Source organism: Peromyscus californicus, unplaced genomic scaffold (assembly GCF_007827085.1).
Source record: "Peromyscus californicus insignis strain IS unplaced genomic scaffold, ASM782708v3 Scaffold_18__1_contigs__length_77618521, whole genome shotgun sequence".
Lineage (NCBI taxonomy): Eukaryota > Metazoa > Chordata > Mammalia > Rodentia > Cricetidae > Peromyscus > Peromyscus californicus.
The window spans coordinates 76,058,732-76,084,977 of NW_026294480.1; the positions used below are offsets into that span (position 1 = coordinate 76,058,732).

At 39.5% G+C, this 26,246-nt stretch overlaps 1 protein-coding gene across 3 annotated transcripts in view; it reads right to left on the bottom strand.

Moving 5' to 3' along the window:
* The window catches only part of Skic3 (SKI3 subunit of superkiller complex), a 107,986-nt gene that overhangs the window by 80,666 nt on the left and 1,074 nt on the right, over window positions 1-26,246 (bottom strand). The window contains exons 2-11 of one of the 3 annotated variants that reach the window (XM_052743717.1): window positions 21,561-21,626; window positions 18,633-18,779; window positions 17,428-17,540; window positions 15,113-15,203; window positions 10,222-10,365; window positions 9,755-9,846; window positions 8,781-8,856; window positions 8,165-8,305; window positions 3,345-3,443; window positions 3,141-3,249 (exon numbers count right to left, since the gene is read on the bottom strand). In XM_052743717.1, coding sequence (XP_052599677.1) covers window positions 3,141-3,249; window positions 3,345-3,443; window positions 8,165-8,305; window positions 8,781-8,856; window positions 9,755-9,846; window positions 10,222-10,365; window positions 15,113-15,202 — 751 coding nt within the window. In that variant the 5' untranslated portion in view covers window position 15,203; window positions 17,428-17,540; window positions 18,633-18,779; window positions 21,561-21,626. Of the gene's footprint in view, window positions 1-3,140; window positions 3,250-3,344; window positions 3,444-8,164; window positions 8,306-8,780; window positions 8,857-9,754; window positions 9,847-10,221; window positions 10,366-15,112; window positions 15,204-15,686; window positions 15,709-17,427; window positions 17,541-18,632; window positions 18,780-21,560; window positions 21,627-26,246 lie in introns of those variants that run through there. The other 2 variants (XM_052743716.1, XM_052743715.1) reach the window with 2 other exon arrangements.

Consider the following 26,246-nt stretch of genomic DNA (forward strand, 5'->3'; position numbering starts at 1 on the left):
CTGCACACATACACACACCAAACACACACATACACACGCAAATATACACCACACACACTGTAAGATAAAGCCAGGGCCTCCTGCTCTCATCTGCTACATCCCAGTCCAACTTTTATGTATTGTTTCTTAATGCCCACAGGATGATACTGGGTTTTCTTTAACAGTTTTTTTGCAACATTTCATTTATGTTTCTGTTCTCTCCAGCTTTCTCTAGAGCAGAATCTAGGTAAGATCTCAAATCCATTTTACTGCAAACCTCAAGGAATGCTAGATACATTATGCTATGTTTGAAAGCATCTTGTTTTTTCACACTGATTGAGGAAGGAATGGTCTCTTTACTAGATTTATGTACAAAACTCTGCAGATGGAGTTGATTCCATTTCTTCCTGTTATTTTATAGGCATTCTGGAATACCAGGGTCATGTTTATCCCAAGACAAATGAACAAACAAACAAAAAACAGATTAAAGGCAAATTCACACTTATGAGAAAGCATTCAGTCAGTTTTCCAAAAGAAATGTCCAAATACTCACCTCCACCATTTAGTATATGAGCAGACTAAGGAGGAAATGGTGCAGACCACTAACAGCTAAACAGAACTGGAGAGAGAGTAACCACCAGTCACTAATTCTCAACTGCAACTCTAACAGCCACAAAGCCTATATCAATCACGTCTTTAATCACACACTGGGTCTTACGATAAAATCTGAAGAAACTAGATGATTTTGAAATAAGGCTTCCTATCAGATGAAAAACAAAAACATATATTTCCTTGTGCTGACGGTCTCCTTGTGGACCTTATTTTCCAAGGTTTTAATACAGCATTTGTCACGTCCAGTCGACCCTTCTTGAAGTGGTCCAGAGACACCACAGCAATCCTTCTCCTGCCCTCTGAAAGCGTGCTGCCCCTATCACGTGACTCACTTCCTCTGCCTTCTGTCTTGAAATGGTCCAAACAGGAGACATCACTGTAATCTTCTCCTGCTTCTCCTGCTGCCCCCATCACGTGACTTGTTTCCTCTGCTTTTCCCATAAACAGTAAAGCCCTAGATTACTTTTCTTAAGCTTCTAAACTTCCTCAACTTCCTCCATCATTATTTCAGTTTAATTACTTTTATTTTTTTAAAAAAACCTTAATATTAGTTTTCTTAATCATAAAATCAGTTAGTCTATCATGACAGTCCCCAACAGACTTCTTTCTGAAATACTCTTTCCTGTCTTCACATCGGGGCCCACACCTATCCCTTTCCTGGTCCTCATTCTTTTCCTCCTCTTCTCAAGCCACAAGCAGCCATCCTCAGTCTTTTGGCCCTTGGTCTTCTGTGATGCCAATCACTCCACCTCACTTTCATACAAACGATTTCCAAACTACATGCTTAGCTTTAGTTTGCAGATTCCCATTTACAATTGATGGGCTTTGGCTAATTTAATAGTTCCTTTCAAATGTACTTTTCACATAAACCATCATTTTTTTTTTCTATACTGGGCTAACTTTTCAAAAGAACTAAAATTTGCCGGGCGGTGGTGGCGCACGCCTTTAATCCCAGCACTCGGGAGGCAGAGCCAGGCGGATCTCTGTGAGTTCGAGGCCAGCCTGGGCTACCAAGTGAGTTCCAGGAAAGGCGCAAAGCTACACAGAGAAACCCTGTCTCGAAAAACCAAAAAAAAAAAAAAAAAAAAAAAAAAGAACTAAAATTTGAAAATAATTTTGCCCTTCCCTTTAAGAAGCTGAAGGCATTTTTTCCCATTCATCTGCTCCTTCCTATCACTACCACTGTATTCCAAGTTCATTTATTCATTCTTAGTATCACTCTAGTCTACTTTAGTCCATCATAAACATTTAGTTTAAGCACTTGTATTTCATAAAGAAATTCACTCTGATACTTTCGGTAATTTTCGTGATAGTTAAAAATATTCTCTATAAAAAAAAGAAAAAGATCTTACTTACTAGTGGAAATGCCGAGACTAGAAGTAAGAGCTCTGACTCATACAGAGCAGGAAACCTAAGGAGTGATGAAGGAGATGGGATGGGCAGAGTGGAGACTGTGCAACGGTCACAGCCCACCAGGAACTCTCCCTCAGTTCTCAGTTCTGTATTTTTCTACTATGACAAATGTGAGTCATTCACACAAAATGTTCCACGTATTTATCCATTTTGCAACCAAGTGAGAAAGATTCACTGTGTTAGGAAAGTTCTATGACAATCCAGTCCCCAGAAGGCTACTGCAGGTACTGTTTCCAGCTCAGTTTCCTCACTGAATTCCGTGAACTTGTTTATCTCTGATGAATAAAAGCCTGTGTGGAAGTGTATCCCAGTCATCATAAAGCACTCTATTCAGCACAAACACTGGCAAGGACAGAGGGTGCCATAAAAAACCACGGTGGTCAGTCTGCACAAATACCTGCCTAGGTCACAAACATACACACTTCAGATGTGCCAACTCCTAATGACCCAGCTGTTAACAACCATCTCTCTTCAAAGTACTATCAAAGTACACAAAAAAGCAAGAGCGTGTCACACACACCAAGACACACTCTCCAACCTGAATTTAATCTAGTTCACTTAGAGACTAACAGTTCACAATACTGCAAAATTTTTAAAAAATGGACCATCACTATGACATTAACTAATATCAACACTATGAAGCTCAATGTCTCCTTTTCATAGCACTCAAGACTTGTGTAACATAATCCAATGTATTCAGCCAAAGGGTCCAATTATTCCTTCTACTATAGCAAACAAATCTACTTTACTATTGCAGTTAAAAAGGAGGGGCTGTGTCTAGCGCCACAACTCTACACTTGCCACCTGGACAACTAGACCTGCTGCATCTAATGTCAAGAAAGTTCAAGACATCCTTCAAGTCTCGCCACCAAAAGGACTTCACAGAATTTTTAAAAGTAAAAATAAATAATAAAAAAAAGAATTTCATTGATGAACCAATAAGTCCTATATCACTCTACTCTCCTATACTTCTCAGACTTTCTATAAATAGCAATACTACCTAACTGTATTTCTTTGATGTCTAGAAAAACGAATATAACATTTTATACATAGTAAGCACTAAAGTAGTGCTTAACTGATTGCAACAACACTCTCATATAATCATACACCTCTGGGAAGCAATATAAAAAAATTACCTGTCTCAATCAAGTACAAACAAATCACTTCTAGTGGATACTGTATGGTGGGATAGATATTTATCATCCCTTCACAAGCCTTCTTCAACCTTGTAGTCTCATGAGGAAACTTGAAAATATAAAAGCATAATAAAGTAAATTCCAACAGCAATAAAACATACTGATGAACATTCTCATAACTAGAAATACATAAATGTCACTTACTTTAGATAAGCATTGAATGAAATGCCTATAAAGTACTTGGTGATCTTCACTGGGAATACTATCTGCTAAGTCCAGTGCATTCTCAAATGCAGTTAAAAGCTGAAACAAACCAAAAAGCTATTATGTAGCATGTTAAATAAAAAATGTGACAAGTGCTATACTGTATTAAGACTCCTTTATAAACTGGGCAGTGGGAGTGCATGTCCTTAATCCCAGCACTCAGGAGGCTGACATAGGTAGATCTCTGTGAGTTCAAAGGCAGCCCGGTCTGCAAGGTGAGTTCTAGGGCAGCCAGGGCTAAAGACTCCATTACAAAAACTAAACTTTCAACTTATGCCTGGCACTCACGATTCTCCTGTTTGTTTGGTCAGATTTGTAAGGCAGGGGGTCTCACTCTGTAACCCAAGCCAGCCTTAATCCTGTGGAAATCCTCTTGCCTCAGTCCCCCAACTACAGGCATTACAGATGGAGCCACCATAACCTGCTTGGTCCTGACAATTTGAGTGAGGGAACAGAATGTCTACGTGAGTTTTAAAATACATTCTAACTCTGACTGGCCAACAGACTATGCTAAACTAGGAAGTGACAACTATAAATTTAAAACATTAGCTTAATAAAGCATTTTTCCCTTCGCTACAAAGCAATCAGCTAGAACATTATCTTATACGGCAATATAATATCACAAGCACATTCTTTGGAAAATCTCCAAGAGTAGGAAAACTTTAAAGAAAAATTATGAAGTTGGGTTATACTTGGTAAAAAATAGAGAGAAGCATAATGAAACCACTTCTCTTAATACAGTATTAACTAACTTTGAAGAAAATCTTGAACAAAAGCCTTATAAATGTCTTGCGCAAGAACAGTACGAGGCAAGCACTTCAAAGCACATTATACCCTCCATTTCATTATGTAAGCTCCACATTTTCAAGGGTATATTTATGACCTGATAAAATCCCTTATATATAGTCACCTGTCTTATTGCTGTGACCAAATATCTGACGAGAAGCAACTTAAGAGACGAGACGAAGGTTTTATTATGGCTCAGTTTGAGGGTACAGTCCACTGTGGCAGGAAGCATGGTTCACAACTGTCATGGCAGTAGTAAGAAGCTATGTGCTCACATCTGAGCAGATCAGGATGTGATGAGGAGGGGAGGCTGTAGCTTGAGTTTTCCTGCCTGGCCCACAGTCAGGACAAATCTCTCTCACCTGCCAGTCCCACAGCTGCTCAGACCCAAACAAGTAAACACAGAGACTTATATTGCTTACAAACTGTATGGCTGTAGCAGGCTTCTTGCTAACTGTTCTTACAGCTTAAATTAATCCATTTTCATTAATCTATACCTTGCCACATGGCTCGTGGCTTACCGGCATCTTCACATGCGGCTTGTCATCATGGCGGCTGGCAGTGTCTCTCCAACTCAGCCTTCCACTTCCCAGCTCTATTCTCCTCCTTGTCCCGCCTATACTTCCTGCCTGGCCACTCACCAATCAGTGATTTATTCATTGACCAATCAGTAACACATTTGACATACAGACCATCCCACAGCAGGAGGCCAACATTTCTTTTTCTCCTTTTTATTTGGTCCAAGACCCCAGCTCATGGGATGGTGTCACTCAAATACTGACAGATATGTGAGTACCTATTATACATCCAGGTCTCCCAACCCCAATCACCCCCAGTAAATCTACTAGAAAACACTCACAGTCATACCCCTCAGTGTTTCTTAATCCAATCAAGTTGACAAAATTAGTCATCACAACCAACCCTACTATCTCATCACTAAAATCTCTTTGGTAATTATAAAGACGATAAAAATAAGCAACATTTCACTGTTCTGATACAGGTAATAACCTCACAATAAAGGAAATTTAACCTAAAATAATCTAACATAATTAGCTTTTTCAAATAATAAATCAATGTGACAATTTTTTTCTGAACATTCATTATTTAAACTTCACCTCTTATCATTTTATTTATCCATTTAATACCTAGAAATAAATTCTTAAAAGTATATTATTAAGAACTAAGAAAAAGAGCCGGGCGGTGGTGGCGCACGCCTTTAATCCCAGCACTCAGGAGGCAGAGCCAGGTGGATCTCTGTGAGTTCGAGGCCAGCCTGGGCTACCAAGTGAGTTCCAGAAAAAGGCGCAAAGCTACACAGAGAAACCCTGTCTCGAAAAAAAAAAAAAAGAAAAGAAAAAGAAGAACTAAGAAAAAGAAGCAGTAGAGAGAGGAACAGCAATATACAGGTGATGTGAAGGGGGAAATGGAAAAAGCAGGGCAGGCTTTAATTAGGGAATGGAAAAGGAGGTAAATACAGAGGAGGCAGAGGGGGAACAAATTTTTTTTGTTTATCCAAAATTACATATAATACATATAAGTGTATATACATACACAGTTTAAATGAAGTTAAGCTACTTGGGTTGAAAATGCTCCCCTCAAGAGCCATGGACTACCTGATAAAAACCCCAACACCTGGCAAGATAAACTCCCTTTCAGAGCGGCAATACAGGATGCTGCCACTGTCCTTGGTCACCTCGGGGAAGCTGGAGGTAAGTCCCTACTGCTGAAGACACTGTTCACTTTGGACAGGGGACTTGGAAGATCAGAGTTGGATCTGAGTTGAAAGCATGTTCCCTGAATGGGAATTCACAGCCCTGGAAGCTGCCAAGGGAGAGAATCAAGCACCAGCCCTACTCAGCTATGAAGCCTAGGAACCACAGCAGTGACGGGTCTGGCAAGACATCCTGAAGATGCAATGGTAGCACTGGTACCCGGTGATAGCCAACGTTTACCTAATTGGAGGGAAAAGAAATGCAGCCCACTCCTCAAGCTAGTGATCTATGGCACTCAGAGAAAACCACATTACTAAACCAGCACAATTCCTAGCTGCACCCTAAGTATATATCTGCGAATAGTATCGTACCTAACCCTCACTGAAGAAGCTTCTATTTACCATTACAGAAAACAAGTCAAGATGCAGAGAACAACTAATCATGGGTGCCCAGCTTGGACAGATACATCTTTTAACTCCTGCACCCAAGGCTCAGAGAACATTCCAGAAGTGGGGACAGAAAGATTTTAAGAGCCAGGGGACTAGGAAATTGCTGTGAAATTGTGCCTTATAGAAACTACAGGGCAGCACATCTATGGTACCTCCTTAACAAGGCTGCTGAAAACACACCTGAATGAGGACAACACCAAAGGACACGTTAACATGGATGGGGAACCTCATGAGCCCCCAGCTAGACAAACAGCTACTGGCAACTAAGGAACACCGAGAGCAGGAGTGCTCCTCCCCAGGGAGGTGCTCCCTAATTGGTTATTCAATACCAAGTGGTCAGCCCTGGAATCATATACATGCAAGCAACACTGAATGGACTCAGATATCTATATGAATTAATATATTCATGCATATATATATATAATGTATGTATAATGATAACAATTAAAGAAAAAGAGGCTAGAAATTTCAGAGAAAGTGGGGTGGGGGTGGCATGGAGGAGCTGGGGGAAAGAAAGGAAAAGGAGGGAAATGTTGTAATTATATTTTAATTTAAAAAAAGACTAAGAAAAGTACAGAAAGTAAGGAGAAAGGGTAGAAAGATGGCTGAATATGATCAATGAATGCTTTATGTACGAATGCCATAAATAAGCATGGTTAATACATGTTTATAAAAAATTATTAGGTACTGTGATACACTTCTGTAATCCTCAGTATGCAGGAGACTGAGGCAGGAGGATCAAGAACTGATGTCCAGGGGAGGCCTGCCCCTCTCAGAGTGAATACAGAGGAAGGAGGGGACTGGAGGGGACAGGTGGGGAGGGGGAAGGAGGGGAGGATGCAGTCGGGATGTTAAATAAATAGACAGATAATGAATGAATGAATGAATGAATGAATGAATGAAAAAGAATTCTAAACCAGCCTGGGCTGCATAATAAGATCCTGTCTCAAAATCAAAAACAAAACAAAGAAGCAAACAAAAAAAATGTGTGCGTGTGCGTGTGCGTGTGCGTGTGTGTGTGTGTGTGTGTGTGTGTGTATGTGTGTGTTAACTGGGGGCTGGGAATGGCTCGGTATTCAGTATGGTCCTAGAACATGCAAGGCACTAGACTCAATTGTCAGCAGAGAAAGAAAAAAGGGGAAGTAGAGACAGGGGAAAGAAAAGATGAAATCATAAAGGAAGAGAAGGACAAAGGGAAGGATGAAAGGAGAAGGAAATGAAAGGTTCAGCGTTCACTGCACTGACATACGGTACTTCCTGTTATGAATATAAAACTGCGCACACACAGCACTCACTGCACTGACACACAGAATTTCCCGTGCTATGAATATAAAACTGCGCACACAGCACTCACTGCACTGACACACGGTATTTCCCGTGCTATGAATATAAAAACTGCGCACACAGCACTCACTGCACTGACACACAGTATTTCCCGTGCTATGAATATAAAAACTGCGCACACAGCACTCACTGCACTGACACACAGTATTTCCTGTGCTATGAATATAAAACTGCGCACACAGCACTCACTGCACTGACACACAGTATTTCCCATGCTATGAATATAAAACTGCGCACACAGCACTCACTGCACTGACACACAGTATTTCCCATGCTATGAATATAAAACTGCGCACACAGCACTCACTGCACTGACACACAGTATTTCCCGTGCTATGAATATAAAAACTGCGCACACAGCACTCACTGCACTGACATACAGTACTTTCCTTCATTATGCCTCCATTTTCTAATTCAATTAAGCATCGATTTTCATGATGTAAACCATGAGGAATAAACAAGCTGATACCATCTGCTGGGTTTCATTATCCTGGTCCTCTATATTCTCAGCTAGCAACTCAGTCAGTTTTCTCCACAGCTCATAGAGTTCTTGCTTGTCTGCTCCGTCTTCTCGCCGTGTCTTTATCAATTTATACCATGTCCGAGCCACCTATTGAAAAGGAGATTTAAACAGCTATGTTAACTTAAATTTAAAATGTTTAACCTAAAAACCAAAATTATTTCCCCCATTAACATGTAATAATAGCAAAAGTACAATATCCCATTCCAGAGGAATTCCAACAAAAAAATAAGTTGATTAGGCAAATTTCCAGAGCCCTTCTATCAGTAATACTGCTGAGACATAAGAAAGATAACTACATCCTCAACTCCCACAATTTAGAAAGCAACAAAATGGCTCACTAAGCTCCACAGCCACACTACTTAGTAAACTTAAACTAGTTTCAAAGTTTAGAACCTAGGATATACTATATTTGAATTGTAATTCACAGTTCCCAAAACACTGTGATTCACTTGTCAAAATTTTTGCTATCATAGTATCTTAATTTTTAACTTATATTAAGCAAGATGAAAGCCTTTTTCTAATAACACTGTCACGGAGAGTCCCTGAGAAGTCACCAACCAACCTCTAGCTGTCTCTTTTCCTGGTGATGCAGACCCACAAGCTTCTTACAGACATCACACCACTTCTGTTTGTCAACACTGAGGTTAAAGAGAAGAAAAGGAATTTTAATCTGAAAGCAGAAACAACTAAAGACTTAAAATCCACAAACATCTTTCATTATCTTGGCCATAAATTTTAAAATTCCAAATTGAGTCAATCATCAAATAGTCTTTTCAGTCTAATTCAATCACAAGAAATTTATGATAAATTTCTGAAAGAAAATTGCTTCTAAATTCTCAGTAAATGTTACCAGTCCTTCCACCTCTGTGATGGTTATTCTTGGTTATCAACTTGACTCTATATCTGAAATGAACTAAAACCAAGCTGCTGGGCACAGCTGGAAGGGACTTTTCTTGACTGAATCATTTGAGGTGGGAAGACCCACCTTAAAATCTGTGCTAGAAGCCTATGTCGAGGACAGGGGAAAGGAAGCTAGCTCTTCGCCCGCCTGCCCTCACTCTGGCAAGGCCATTCCTTTACTGGCATTAGAGCCTACTTCTTTGGGATTCCTGAGCTTACCTAAGACCATCTGGGACATCCAGCCTCATGGACAGAACTATTATTGGATTCATGGACCTTCCACTGTTGGAATAGTCCAACCACACCCTGTAAGCCACTCTAATAAATCCCATTTATATATATGTAGATTCATCTTATCCATTTCTAGAGAATCCTAACACAAGTTCTATATAATTTCTTTCATTTTTTTTTTCTTTTTGATTTTTTGACACAGGATTTCTCTGTGTAGTCCTGGCTGTCCTGGAACTCGCTCTGTAGACCAGGCTGACCTTGAAACTCACAGAGATCCATCCGCCTGCCTCTGCCTCCCAAGTGCTGGGATTAAAGGCATGCGCCACCACTGCTCAGCTCTATATAATTTCTAATCACTCAATTCTAAGTTAGAAAGAAACTAGCCTTTCCCCACATATTACTTACCTTTCATAGAGATCCAACAGCTTTTGGTAAACACCAGGTAAATCCCCCTTAGCATTTTCATGATTACACTTCTCATACAAACTCGCTAGCCCCTAGAAAAGAAGCAGTGGTGATTATTCTTAGCAAAATCTCTCTTGTCTCCACATTTATTTATTATGTGAAATAATGTACTAATATCTAAAAATTACCATACTTTACAGATGAAGTATGTGTGGAATTTCCCTTCAAGAAAAGTGAAGGTAAGAGGGAACCTTTAAAGTCTTCTACTTAAAAATAACCCATGTAGGTAGGAAGTTAAATTATGATAAACAGTATTTTTGGCACCTAAAATTAACTTTTAGATTTAGAAAATTTAATTTTTTTCACGAGACAGTTTAAATACTTATTTTAACACTGGAGTCTACACTTTGAAAAATGAAAAACAAATGCTTTTCCCATATTATAAGAAATAAAACATGTCTCCATACCTGCCAAGCAAGTAGCTGCTCTGGCTCTAGTTCAGCAGCTTTCTTATAGGCACCCTGGGCCTGATCAGGCTGTTCTAATTCAGCTGCGGCAACACCAATGAAAACCCAGGCATTATAGTTATTTTTCTCTTGTTTTAACACTGTCTGATTAAAAAAAAAAAAAGAATAAGTTATTACATTTTTAGAAACTACTGAACAAACAACAAAGCAATAATTAGGACACTGGATATGCCACCAACAAAGTGACCTATAGAATGGTACCTAGCCAGGTACAGTGAATGAAAGACTATAAAGTTTAAAATGAGGTACCTTTCAATAAAGTGCTCAAGGGATCTTGATGGCTACGTAAAATGCCTCCTCACTCCCACCCCATGAGAATGCTGGGAAGAAAAGAACAGTAATTCCCAGCCCCATTCCTGTCTCCACATCACTTCATCCAACTCCAACATTTTCTTTTCCACAATAATATTTTCCCATATTAAAGATGGATTCTTTGTGGCACTTCTAGGTAAATTCATCCTAATGTACCTATACCAAACAAATAAACAATGATACCTGTCATCTAGAACAAAATTATACACAGAGATATTTCTTTCAGAAATAAGAGTACTTACTAAAGTAAAGCAAATAACTTAAAGCGAGATTAATAAATTCTAGGGAAAGAAAAAAATAGGAGCTAAAATAAAATCAGGCTCTCAAGGCTCTGAATCTTCTAGGGAAAATCACATTTCCATGAGTTGAACCTCTCCACTAATTAGGCTTATGTGCCTCCACACACACTTCCAGCAACCTGTCACCAGTGTACTGTACAAGCTGCACTCTACCCAATAAGGATGCCTTCTACAAAACTCAGCAATGAGGTACCTGCCAAAGTTAAACTCCAACACTAGGGGCTTGTTCTGCTTATGTTCCAAACACCAGGTACGATGGCTGGCACATCACTGCTTATCAAAGACACAAGCTCCATGTCAACCACCAATCTGTAATTACTGTCTCACTAGTGATCCAGGTTTCAGAATCTGAGATACATTTTTAAAGAAGTAATCACACACAATGAAATGTGGTGAAAATAGAGAGAAGATTCTAGGAGAACACAAAGAAAAAAGTACCTAACTATATGTACATAAACGGGAGCCAGCTTCCCCAAAGAAATGCTTATCCGATGCTGTAGAGCTCCACTGGACAGAACAACAACTATACTCTCAGGTAGCTTTTCTTTACTCTCAACAAATCCTGGGATACTACAGAAAAGATACATCTCCCATGTGCTGTTCTCCATTTACAGTCTACAGCTGAATGTTGCCATTATAAATTATGAGCTACTTGGTGAAATTCATGTTAAAATTTTGCAAAATGTCCACAGAAAGATACACATGTGAAAGGGAAAAATCAGCAGCCATCTTGAGAGACGCTCCCCACCTCCTCTAAAGGTATTTGCTGACCAGCAGTTTTAGAACTGACCACAAGTTGAACTCATGGGAAGATAAGGCTGAAACAATAAATCTACATACCCTGGGTTCAGCAGGGGCAGGACATAGGGGGTAAAAAATTTACATCTCTGTAGATACCCTGAATCCTGTTAGCCATCAGTAACCTCATGCTTATAGATCAGCCAGTAACTTTAAAGAACTACCTCACCCCTAGCCCCCTTGTCAAATCCCAAGCTGCATATACACCTTTCCTATATAAACCCCTTCAAATGAGTGCTCAGGCCGTCCTCCTCCACCCGCTGTGTTGGATGTTGGATGCAGACTAAGCCTCAGACTTGCTTTGTTATTAAAAACCTCTGTGTGCTCGCATCAGATATCCACTCTGTGGTGGTCTTGCTTGGGGGTCTTGCAACATGCTAAGTAATGTTAACAGAAATATGGGCTAGTAAAATGGCTCAGTGGGCCACCCAGGAAATTAAGGAAATAAGTTCAGTCCCTGGAATTCACATAAAGGTAGAAAAAGAGAATTTATTAAAGTTATCCTCTGATCTTCACATGTGTATGACACATACCATGCACATATACATTACACACACACACACAAAATAATCATAACAGTAATAGTAATACAATAACAATTTAGAAGCATAATCATATGTACATAATTAGATAAGCCCAATGCTGGAAGAAATAGTCCCTCTCATCTCACTCCACATATATTCCACCCTCCATTTGAACAAACTATTCATTTCTGTATCAGATTAGTACCATCATGGCTTCATATTCCTGTTAGTCTCAGTCATCAGTATACTTTTAGGAATAAATCTCTTCCATTCATAGAGGCTGGCACTTGTGCTGGACCTCACAGCCAAGTAAATAATAAACCTGGAGGTCATGTAAGACTTCGGATTGAAATCCTGCTGTGTACTCAGCCTGTTTGTTTAACCTGCCTTTAAGAGTACAGTGTAACAAATAACCTTACCTGCTTTGGATTTCCCATGTGTCTGAATGTGTGCTATGATAATCATTTGCTGAAAACAGCAAACAGGTCAGAAGTGTCCTTATAAACAAATATCTACCATAAATGTTGGAAGCAACATGGACCTAAGTTGATAAGTCTGTTGAGGTTTTGTTATGTTTGCTTTTCTGATTGCTTCTGGACCAGTAAAGCTCAGCCCCTCATAAAACTGTTAAAGGATTCTGGAAAGCATCCCTCATTCCTTCCCTTTGTGATGCTCTCTATGCTGAACAATCAAAGTTAGCAAAAGCCACCTGTAGCGACAGAGCCATGAGATAGTATTTAGGCAGGCACAGATTCAAGCTCATGTAACAGACAGATCACATGGAGGCCTGGAACCCTAAACTACAGAGAGATGCAAGACAGGGGAGAGAAGCAGGGAACTCAAAACTACTCCAAGAGGAAGTGCTTTGACTCCTTTCCTGACCGAGCACCAGTGCACTTGGGTGCCTCTAGGGTGACCCCTAATACCCTAGTTCAATCACTGTAATGGCCTCCCTATAACAACCCTCAGCCTCCTCTTTCCTACTCCTTTTGTTTCTCCCTCCTGATGGTCCATCACTGTCAGACATCCTCTGTTATCACATTCTCGACTCCTCTGCCTCTCTCCCTTCATCATTCACTGATTTCACTTTAATAACATAAATTTCAAGTGGGCACTTATTAGGTCTTGTGGGCCGCAAGAATATATCATAGAGATTTGGCTGTTTATTAAAGCTGAACTTTGACCGCCAAGGTTCTGTCAAAAGGCAAAGCCATTTATTATGAATATTTGGTGTTATCCAGCCTTTAATATTACAACTGTCTTCTGCCATAAAATCCGTGTGTGCCCAGACCAACTGGCAAACACTTCAACTCCCCAGACCTGCTGAACCTACTAAGTTACTAACTCCCCTGCTGAGCTTAGGAGACAAGCTGGAGGAGACACAAAGCTTTATTTCTTGTGCAAATGAAGTTCAGACCATCCCCTGGCCTTGAGGAGGCCTAGTGGTTCTCCAGAGCAAGTGACTGAGAACAAAAGAGGTTTTTTCATATAAGGTGGAACAACATTCCTGAGGAGGCAGAGAACCGCATGCTCAAGGAAAGAAAGGGCAGGCATTTTCTGTAGACTAGGACAGAACAGCTTGTCGAGAGAGAAGAGAGGACGACAGAGGTTCTGTAGAGGGTCAGCAGATCTCGGGTAGAGTTTTCTGAGTGCCAGGAGTAGAGTGTAGCAGAGATGGAGAAAGAGGATACAGAGGACAAAGATGAGGCTGAAAGCATAGGAATTTAGTCGTTAGCAGGGCTATATGAGTTAGGGAACTGGACGGAACTGAAACTATGGAGACGGGATTTCATCCCAGAGAAATAAAGCAGACAGATATAGAGCTTGGTGTGTCTAGAGTTATTCCTGCCCTGAACGCCTGATGGAGCTCTAGCTGAATTGATAGAATTTTGTCTTAGAGGAATAAAGTTAAGAGACATAAGAACATAGTGTACGTAGATTTTTTTTTCCCTCGGATCCCACACCAGACGTAGCTAAGCCCCTGGACCCTGGGTACTCCATAATTAGGGCCTAGCAATCCTTCGAGTTCTCACTCGAAGTCTGCAATCCTTTGAATTCTTACGCGTAAATTTTCTCAGCATGAATAACAATTGCTTCAAACCTGCTTTAGTCTTAAACATTCTTGTGCAACTCATCTCCTACTATCAATACACGTCACCAAAAATAGAAGCCATCAGAGAAAAATGCTCTTCTTCTTCCCTTGCCAATCAACAAACAGGGCCCTGTATGATCTGTACCTATCTTCTCTCCTGCTCCAACACAAGAGAAACTAAAGGCCTCCTTCCACGCTCTGGGTCGCATACACTGATCTCCTAAGGACTTCACTTCTACCGCCTCTATCTATCTCTCCAGCACACTCAGTTTCTCTCTTTAACAGGAACATTCCCATCAGCACATGAGGAAGCTTTAGAATCTTTATTCTTCCACCCACGGGTCATATTAATAATAATAAATAATAATGAAGTACTGGGTAGGCAAGGTGGCCCAGAGGTTAAGGTGCCTGCTATCAAATCTAATGATTTGAGTTCAATCCCCAGGACTGACATGGTAGCAAGAGAGAATTGACTCCTACAATTTGTCCTCTGACCTCCACAAGCACGACACACATAACAGATATTTTTAATGTAATACAACAATAATAATAATGCTAAAGTAGAGTCGCATTCCATAATGCAAGGTGCTTATGATTCGTCTGGGTTTGAGAACACAGCTTTAGTAATTTAGCAATAAAGAAAATTAAGTGCAGCAATAATAGCCTTGCCTCACTAGTAGGGAGAGATGGGTCTAACTGCTCTAAGATTCTACCACTTGACTGAATGTGGACAATAAATGACATACCTTAAAATAACTCATAAATTGGTAATGTATTTGATTGCCAAAACAACAAGTATCCTTTACCTTGCAATGTTTCAAAGCTTCTTTGTACTCTTTGTTTCTGATTGCATCTCTTGCACTTTTTAGGGCAGTCTTCACTTCTTTGCTAGACATTCTATCAAGACAAGAAGCCACAGTGAATATACAATAATACCTCCCTAATGACAATAGTACCAATAAACTTAAACATCTGATAAAGAGACATCTAATTCTTTCCCTCTGGAACAGTCTGTCCCCCCTACTCTACACACAGTTCATTTCCTGAGCTCTTCAGATTTGTACTCAAATGTCTCCTCCTCATTGGTACTCTCCCTGGACAAGCTACTTGAGATTCTCCTCCTTCCATCTACTCAAAACCACTCATGTTCCCGTCAGCCCTTCCCTTGCTTTATTTTACTTCAAAGCACTTAACACATCTCCTGTAGCATATATTCTGTCTTTAGTCTACTAGGTGTATAACCCCAGGAGAATCTAAGTTCTGTATAAATAGGGTTTAGTCTATTACTGTTTTCCATCTCTAGGATTAGTATCTGACAAATGGAAGGTGACCAATAGAAGCATGTTGAAATTGAGCTAAATGAGTTAAAATTATACTCACTCTCCACACATTTAGCTAAAATACAGATGATCTTGTGAACAAGGACCTACAACATAGAGTAATTCCAATCCAACTTTATAAGCAAGATCCAGTAGAATAAGCTCAAGACAGAGAAAAACATAAATAGCTTTAGTAACTAAGATGAGAGAATTTTTCAAAGGCTAATAAAGTTATTTTAATACTAGATTCTGTGAGATGTAAACCAGGATACCACCTTCATATTAAAGATTACCACATTACTTTCTCTAATGAAAAATAAATGTTTACACATGAATAGAAGAATGGTGACTATGCAAAAATTATAATCTCAGCCATCCAGGTGTGGCAGCATATTCCTGAAATCCCATCACTAGGGAGGTGGAGGCAGGAGAATCAGTTCAAGGCCATCCTCTGCTACATGGCAAGTTCAAGGCCAACCTTCCCTACATAAAAACTAATACTCTGTATACTAATATTTTAAGTAAAATTTAAGATATTTTACTTTATAGGCAAAGTACTTCATTTAATATTAAAATACATTAATTTAAGCCCATGTTAATATTTTACAAATTACTGACTTACCCAAACCAAATACAATCACAATACAATGTTAAAAAAAAGAAATATATGTATTTTCTGCTGACTCAACCTATTTTTAATCTCATCATAAAGATAAAGCAAAGTTAGGTAGATACTAAATAGTTACAAACTCCAGATATTCAGAGTAACGAACTAAGGGACTGCCATAGTACACTGCCATAGAATTCAAATGCAGTAAGGGAACACAGTAACTATTTTACCACAGTAAACACACTAACACATTACACAACCACAGTGCACGAACACAATCTATTGACACAATACATGAACACAGTACATGAACACTTTAAACACACACAGTACACTAATACAGTACCCTAACACAATTCACTCACACAGTACACTAACGTACACTATCGCAATACACTAACACAGTACATTAACCATTAACACAGTACACTAACACAATACACTAATGCAGTACACTAACACTGTACACAAACACAGCACACTACACTGTACTTAAACAGTACACTAATGCAGTACACTAACACTGTACACTAATACTTTACACAAACACAGTACACTAATTTAACACACTAACACAATTCACTCATGCAATATACCAACACAGTACACTAATACACTAACACAACACACTAATGAAGCATATTGACGTAGTATGCTAACAAACACACTAATGCAGTACAATAACACACTACACTAGTGCAGCACACTAATGCAGTACACTAACACACTACACTAATGCAGTACACTAACAGTTTACAAAAACACAATACACTAATTTAATACACTAACACAATTCACTTATGCAATACACTAATGTAGTATACTAATACACTAACACAACACACTAATGCAGCACACTATTATGTTTATGTAACTCATTTAGATTGTAATGGATAATTAAGAAATACAGATTATAATTAGTCTTCTATGATAGTCAAACTTATACTCATGTTGTTTTCTAGGTATACATAGATATAATTCAATTAGGTAGGTAATCTTCAAACACTTCAAAGACCTACAGAATATGGCATTGAAAATGTTTTAAAAATTTAGACTTTCTGGACAATGAGACATGTCTGCTCCTGGCAGCACCGATTTACTTCAGTGAGGAGGATGGGCACCAAAGACACTCTATATGGAGTTTATCTTCTTGTTGGCAAAAATAGCCATTTGGGCAAGAAACTGTTCTTGCCTGGACTGCTTGATCAACTGGACATGCAGGACTCATGGAAAGGTGACCACTGAACTTTGCTTGGCAAAATGGTCCTTCAGGTTCCTGCTTCACAGAGGAAACTGCCAGACATTCTACAGGACACAGAGAAAAGTGACTGAGAGACTCTAGGCCTGTGGGCTGAAGACACATGCCCCAACTTTACAAAAGAACTTTGGATGACTGTCCAGGCTGCCAGCTGTCTCTGTCTACTCTCGCAAGACTCCCAAAAGTTGCTTGCATCCTTCTCCCATTTCTCAGGTAATATTATATCCTTCTGAGGTCTTTGATGTAGTTAAAGACTAGATAGTTATAATTTCCTTAGTTATTTTAAGAGATAAGTTAGATATGAAACCTTAGACTCACAGATATAAGACAGATAGGATATCTTCTTTAATTTTGCCAAATACAAATAGACTAGGTATTGTTACTGTAATTCTTGCTAGATAACTGTTTTGTTATATGTAATTTTACTATGTTAAAGTTAAAATCTTCCTTTAAAAAAAAACAGAAAAGGGGAAGTGCTGTGGGATGTCCTGTATGTTGTGAATAAATAAAACGCTGATTGGCCAGTAGTCAGGCAGGAAGTATGGGATAGGCGGGACAGAGAGGAGAGGCCGGGAGGTGGAAGTCTGGAGGAGATGCCAGCCTGCCGTCCAGGGAGCATCATGTAAAGGCAGCAGGTAAAGCCACGGAACATGTGGCGACATACAGATTAACAGAAATGGGCTGAGTATAAGAGTAAGAGCTAGACAATGGTAGGCCTGAACTCATGGCCAAGCAGTTTAAATAATAAAAGCGTCTGTATGTTTATTTTATCAGTGGGCTACGGGACTGCTGGGGCTTGGCAGAACCCAGAGAGAAACTCTCTAGCTACAGCATACTAATGCAGTACACTAACATGGTACACTAATATAGTATATTAACATAGTACACTAACATAACACTACCAGTACATTCTAACCAAAATGAAATGCACAAGAAAAGAAATCTATGAAGATAGAGATTTGAAGATAAGATTTTTTTAACTTAAAGTAAGCTGGCATTCAGAATACAAAAATTAAGACACTATAAAATCAATTTATCTGTGATACATTCAGATTTCCCAAATAAAATTTAAGATCTTGTTGAAATAATTACTTAAAATAGCACATCACATTCTGTCATCTTTGAAATGACTACCTTACCTGAAAGTATCCTGATACTAATTTAGAGGTGAACTGGCGAAGAACGTTTTTAGTCTACAAATCTTGATGGCAGCAGTTAACAAAGTTCAGTGTTGATTTCACATTAACTTTCTCAAGCCACAGTCCTTCTGCAAAATAACCTGTAGACTAAAAGGAAAAGGTCAGTGAGGATGACTGACCTGGACAAATAAAGAGAGTTTTCCAGTTAAAAAACAAGAGAGGAAAAAGAAGACCTTAAGTGGGAGCATACACAAGGAAGAGCAGACAGTCTCCACGTGGGCTCATCAATGCTGACGCTGATGAGACACACAAAGGCCCTGCTGCTCTGCAGAATATGGTATGAGTCAGGAGAAACATCTAAGACAGCATGTGAACCATGAGGGAACCAAACACAGCTGATGAAAAGGAAAGGTACCGTAGGATGCAGAGAAGGTATGCTGGGTAAAGCAGCCAATGACTAGGAGAAGACCAGACGAAACAATGTAGAAAAGAAGGACAAGCACTCCAGTGAGAGAGGGGAGAGGAGGAGAGGAGGAGAGCAGGAAGAGGAGCGAGAGAGAGACAGAATGTCACACTGAAGTACAGCCGCCCGAGAGCAGGGACCTTGAGGGTCAGGTGGACACGTGTGGAATAAGGGCAGCAGCAGGAAAAACGAAGCCCACTATAACAAACACTTGCTCTTGATAACAGCTGCTGTGTGCAGTACATGGAATTCGTTACTCTGCCATGTAACCATCTATTCTCTCCCCATTCCTTCCTCATTTAGCATAGTATGCAGGCTCTCGGGAACCCCCTTCATCAAACACATATGTATATACGAATGCACATACGTGTATAAATAACAGTTTCAAACACAAAATTTGTCTTTGAAAATAACTTTTTTAAAATAGGAGAAGAGGCCCATTAACCATTTTTTTAAACTAAACCTTAGAAAACTAATCATCAACTAAGTAGCATTCAAAACATTTTCATTCATTAAAAAATCCATTATCCAAAATTACTCCATGTACCCCATGCTCTTCTATTTTGGATATTTCCCTCAATTCTAAGTATTTCCAAGACTTTATCTCCTTAGAAAGGCTGCAATTCTAGTCCACAACTCCACTAATATCTTCTCTAATTCCTCTCCTCCCATCATGTGTTCTTCTTCCTTCCAAGTTAAAATTTAGCACACGATGCTGAAGGAAATATGGGACGAGAACAGGACTACACTGCAGTATTCTTCACACAGTTATAGAAAGATGCTGAATACAATAACCAGTTACCAAGGGAAAATACATTCACTTTTTTCATGCTTTTATGCAATGAAAACTTTCCTACCATGAACTTAAAAGATTTTTATTCAAATTAAGATTAAAAAGAAGCAACAACTATATTTTCAAAGGGTTAGAAAGTAAGTCACAACAAAAAACAAATGATAACCCTTAAGGTTATCAACAAGGGATTGTAGTGGGTAGCCATTCCAGCTTTGATCTGGAAGTTCCAACCCCCATTGAGACTTCGGCAACTGTCACGCCTACAAGGCGGGGCCAAGGTGACTGTCCAGGCTGCCAGCTGTCTCCGTCTACTCTCGCAAGATTCCCAAAAGTTGCTTGCATCCATCTACCATTTCTCAGGTACCATTATATTCCTTCTCAGGTCTTTGATGGGATTGAAGACCAGCAGTTATAGTTACAACTTAGTAGATAGAACATATTAAGTATTAGATTCAGGTTCTTTAGGATAGGACACCTTTTGGAATGATCTTTGTAACATGCCATTTACCTATGCTCTATACTTCTCTGGACTTTAGTATGTGTTTCTTGCTTGATATTGTTTGCATTGGTTGTACTTCCATCTTATCTAGGTCATTATCCCTCATTATTCCTGGACAATATTTGATAACCATTCCTTTGTATATAGTCTTGTATTAGGTTAGAACTTTCTTATTTAGACAAAAAGGGGGAGATGTAATGGGTAGCCATTCCAGCTTTGATCTGGAAGTTCCAACCCCCATTGAGACTTCGGCAACTGTCACGCCTACAAGGCGGGGCCAAGGGAGGCGCCTGGGGACCCGAGATCTGGATCGGCGGGCGCTCTCTCTGTTGCGGGACCCTGGATAGTGGAGGTGGACCGAGCAGAGCTCCAGAGAACACCGCTGGACTGTGATACACCTTCCCCAGACTCCGCGACCTACCTATCCCTTAATTTGTAAGTTACGCCATTAAATAAATCTTTTAACTACATGGAGTGGCCTTAATAATTTCACCAATAAGGGATAAATTAATTGATGTGACCTCTCCAGCTGAAGCCACAGGAACTTAAAAGCATAATCAGGATGAGCATCCAAAGATTCCACAAAATGAAAATAATAATTAAAAATCAGAAATGATCACGCATAGGAAGTTAATTATAAAAAGGAGGAAACAGTAACAATAATTAAATAGCAAAAATCTAAAGATATTTTGTCTGAGGGTTCTTATTGCTATGAAGAGACACAATGAACAGGGCAACTCTTATAAAGAAAACATCTAATTGGGGTGGCTTGCTTACAGTTTCAGAGGCTCAGTCCATTATCATGGTGGAAGCATGCAGGCAGATGTGGTGCTAGAGAAATAGCTGTGAGTCCTACATCTTACAGGCAACAGGAAGTCAACTGACTGTCACACTGAGGGAAGCTTGAGCAAAAGAGACCTCAAAGCCCTCCCTCACAGTGACACACTTCCTTCAACAAGACCATACCCACTCCAACCAAGTCACACCTCCTAATAGTGCCAATCCTATGAGATTATGGGGACCAATTACATTGAAACTACTACATATTTGTTTTGACCTGTAGTATGATACAAAAAAAAAAAATTCTATCATTAGTCCTTCTATTGAAGGACGTGGAAAGGATCATTAAGACAGACTGACTCCTTGTTACTTAGCATGCCACTCATCTCTTACCTGTTATCACACCTGCATCTTCTTCCTGAACTGAATGTCAAATTGTTCCTTACCCATTTTTTTCATCTAAATTAAGTAAAAACAACCATGAGATAGTAATATAAAACACCCAAAACATTCCAAAGTTTTTTAAAATCAGATTCACCATGATCACAAGCTAAAACATGAGAAGTAATTCTATATGATTTTAGTCTTTCATCTTTCCCAGAAAAACACTAATCTGCATCTCCAAATTTCTGAACTGGTTTAAACCTGGACTTCTTAAGCTGTTTTCAATCATGACTCCTTTTCACCTGTAAAATTGTATGCAACCCCGAGTATACAGGTACATAAACAAAGGCATACAAATCAAGTACTTATGGAGAGTAAAACGTAAAGAAGTTTACATTAAAACAACTCTTTGGTATACACATTATTTAGTAAATAACAAAGAAAATTTGCATACTAGTGAAATGAAAGTTTATTCCTAGACAAAGAATTAAATCTTGGATGGATATTTGATACTGCAAGATATAGAGTACCTTCAAAATCTTTGAGAACTGGTAACTATTTTGACTTTAGAACTGTCAATGCTGAGAACACTATTTCCCATACACAGACAGCAGAAAACGGCAGAAGTGGTGATTAGGCCCATTTCAGAAACTGTTGGAAATCCTGTTCTCATCCCAAACCAAAATTCACTCTATGATTTTTTTTTTATGAAACCCAAATCAACAATTCAAATAGCAATCTTTTAAATCAAACAATCTAAGACAACTAAGATATATTAATATGATTCATGGATGCTAAGGAATGATGGTAGGAAAGATTTAAAAGTCTTTGTTTTCCATAAACCATTATGTTTCTGTAAGAGCAGAATTGAGGGTAAGTCCCTATTGATCAAAACACTTCAGACAGAGGATTTGGAGGAATCAGGCTGGATGTGACCCAAAATTCTCCTCCCTGAGGACTAGCTTTCCTGGTACTAGACGGTATCATGGAAGCTGACAAGGGAAAAAAGTAATCAATAGTCCTCCTCAGCTGTGACACCTACAAACCACAATGACCAGCAGAGCAGAGATAGCCATAGGTGCAACAGTGGCACTTACGATTGAGTGAGAGCCAACCACTGTTTAATCTGAGGTAAGATCAGCTCAATGGGAGGGAATTCATTCCTGTACTATAAACCTAGCCAACTACCCATGCCTGGTGAGGCCATGGAACCTAGAGAAAAACCTACTACTACCACTTTCCCTACCAGTATAATCTCTAGCTGCTTTTTTGTTCAGCCCTTCTCTTCCCCTCTAACTGCATTCCTAATACTTATCCTTCCACTCACAGACAGTGTAACTCTCACCCTTCATCAAAGAAGCTTCTCTTACAACAGCTGGAAACCACACAGAAAGTCACACTAGTCAAAATGCAGAAAACAACTGACTGTGGTTGCTCAGCCCCAATTGATACATCTACAGCACAACTCCTACACCTAAGGTTCACCCACAGGATATCAAATAATAAGAATCAGAGGACCAGGACACCTGCTGCAAACATGTGTTGCCTATATATGACACAGAAGCTGCCCCCATGAACTCAAAACAATATGGTTACCTACATAAGACCTGGGTAATGACAACACCCTATTGTTTGGAGCCCCTTATATAATCAATCTGTTGGCTAGTTTTATGTCAATTTGATGCAAGCTAAAGTCATCTGAGAAGAGAGAACCTCAAATGCCTCCATAAAATTGGGTTGCAGGCAAGCCGGTTGAGCATTTTCTTAATTACTAACTGTTAGGGGCGGACCCAGTCCATTGTGGGTGGGACCACACCTGGGCTGGTGGTTCTGGGTTCTACAAGAAAGCAGACTGAGCAGGCCATAAAAAGCAAGCCAGTAGGCAGCACCCCTCCATGTCCTCTGCATCAGCTCTTGCCTCCAGGGTCCTGCTCTGTTTGAGTTCCTGTCCTGACTTCCTTTAATGATGAGCTGTGATATGAAAGCATAAGCCAAATAAACCCTTTCCTCCCCAATTTGCTTTCGTAGTAACTCTAACTCTGACACAATCTTCTTGAGTAGTAGTGCATATAAAACACATCACTGATGATCTAGCTTCCAAAATCTAGATCACCAAAAGGCATGTTCCTAGACTCACATCACTCTTGGATGGCCCTCCAGTTTTCTGTGTATCATTGATCCTCCTAACCAATCATCCTACTTACTCTTACTTCTGCCTATTCTCATGTCACTCATAACTGAAAGCCAAGGTGAAGTGTCAAGCATACAACCTGCCCCATACCAAATTCACATTAGTCCAGTCCTGTGACGTTTATGACCTACACCATATTTCCTTTTTAAAAACATATTCAAAGGAACACGCTTGAAGGCATTACTCCAGGAAATTTGTGTCTACCACACAGATCTCACTCTTCAGTCTCAAAGTATACTGCTATCTTAATGGTCTGGGAAATCCTAATATCCCAACACAGCTGACTGCAGCAACCAGCTGACATTTTGAAAGCACTAGCATGCTCTCAAACATAACTTGGGATACTACTGCTTTTGTCTGTTTTTTTAATTTTTTTCTTAAGATTTATTTATTTATTATGTATACAGTGTTCTGTCTGCACGTATCTCTGCAGGCCAGAAGAGGGCACCAGATCTCATTACAGATGGTTGTGAGCCACCATGTGGCTGCTGGGAATTGAACTCAGGACCTTCGGAAGAGCAAGCAGTGCTCTTAACCTCTGAGCCACCTCTCCAGCCCTTGTGTGTTTTTTTTTTAATTCAAGCATTATCCATACTTTTTAATACCTTTTCTAGTCTTATTAGATTACAAGTATGTATATCTCTGTGTTTCCCAAAACTGACTGGAAGTTCTTTAGGAAATTCTGTTGTTACTTCGGATATTTAAAGACCTGCAGAGGACCATAAGCTAGATCCCGACTGTTCAACTGAAGACCTCTCTAACATGTAAAGAGCAGAGTATTTTTACTAAAGCAACCTGTCCCTAACATGGAAATCATTAGCTGATAATGTGAACATGATAAATAGACAGACAGATCTGGGCCTGTTGTATCCCCCCTGTGTTATATAGTAATTTCTTCCAAATTAAAACATTCCATCCTGGAAGGAGGCTTCTTAAGACTCGGAAAGTAAATGAAGTTTACAAAGCTCAAGAAATAAACAACTCACAAGTCTCAGAAATCACCTGACACAAGATTAGCAAGGCTCCTCCCCCAAGGTAAACTAAGCGGTGACAAATGTGGGGCAGGACACTCTCAAGTAGCTGAGGTGTTAACAGGTTGTACAGGGAGCTTCAGGAACACAGCCTTCATGAATCATCACCCATGCTGCAACGGGCTTTTCAGTCATGCATCTGAGTCATCCGTGTTCCTCTAAGCCCACACCCATGCTCTGTAAGTAAGCCCCAAAACTCATTAGTTCAGCAAGCTGAACTATGGTAGAGTCATTTTGATCTATCACTGGTCCCTTATCTGGAGTGAATAGATGTGTTTGTTCATGTTTCCGCAGGAAGGCATACAACACCCCGAAATTCAGACATCATAGTACCAGCCCCCGAGTACTTCAAAATACAGCAGTATTTGCAAAGTACAAAGGCAATGAGGGCTAAATGAGGTTATGTGGGAAGACCCTGATCCAACTTGTCACTCTTAAAAGAAATTTAGACATACCAGGATGCACACGCACTGAAGATAGATCAGGTGAAGGAAGACACATTGAGAAGGTGACAAGACAATAACAATGGCCTCAGAAGAAACCAACTTGACAACTCTTCAATTTGGAACTTCTAAACTCCAGAATTATGAGAAAATAAATTTCTGTTATGGTATTTTGTTACAAACTAAATCAGATCACCTATCCTGAATGCTACCTAACTACATAAACACATGCACACATAAAAGTGCCTTTGCTCACAGAGTAACTCAGTGATTAACAAAAACATTCTATGTTCAGAAGACAGTCATTAAAATAATGAAGAAACCTGAAGTAAAATGATAACTAGCTGAGGAACTGGGGAACACTGAAAAAGACTACTAATGAAGAGGAAGTGGGAAGACAGGCTTTTATCCATGTAAAATCAAAGAGAAAAAAAAAAATGAGTGGCTGAAAGTAGACTGACTTCAGCTCAAAATCAGAACCTGTAATACTTAAACCTACACAAATGCAGGATGAGCTACTCAAAGGAAGGTTTACCGTCAGGAAAGATGAAGAAGTATAGTTTGGACAATCCATCAGGCAGGAGCATTATAGGTCCCACTGAATGTCAGATGGAAAGTAGGATTAGAAGTCTCTTCGATTCTAGCAGCACTTTGTCTCTGGGTCCCTAAAATACCTATGTTGCATCAACCCACAGCAGCACCTGCTCTCAGACACAGCAAGGGCAGAAAGAGGAAGAAAAAGATGTGCTCCTGTCATCAAAACAAGAGTCTGCAGGAACAAAGCCTTCAAGAAATATTAGTGTTCAAAGAACCATTACCATGCCAAAAAGAAAGCTAAATATAATTTTTGTAAATCTAAATGCCAGTTTATATTGCTTCTGTAAAATATCTTCTACATTCCAAATTAACTCAACACAATATGGGAAATGTACTGTTTAGGAGGCAATCTACTTGGATACTTTATGTATGCTGTATTTTCTCCCCAAGAGTGTAAATTCCTCAGGGACAAAGGGTGTGCTTTTTGCATACC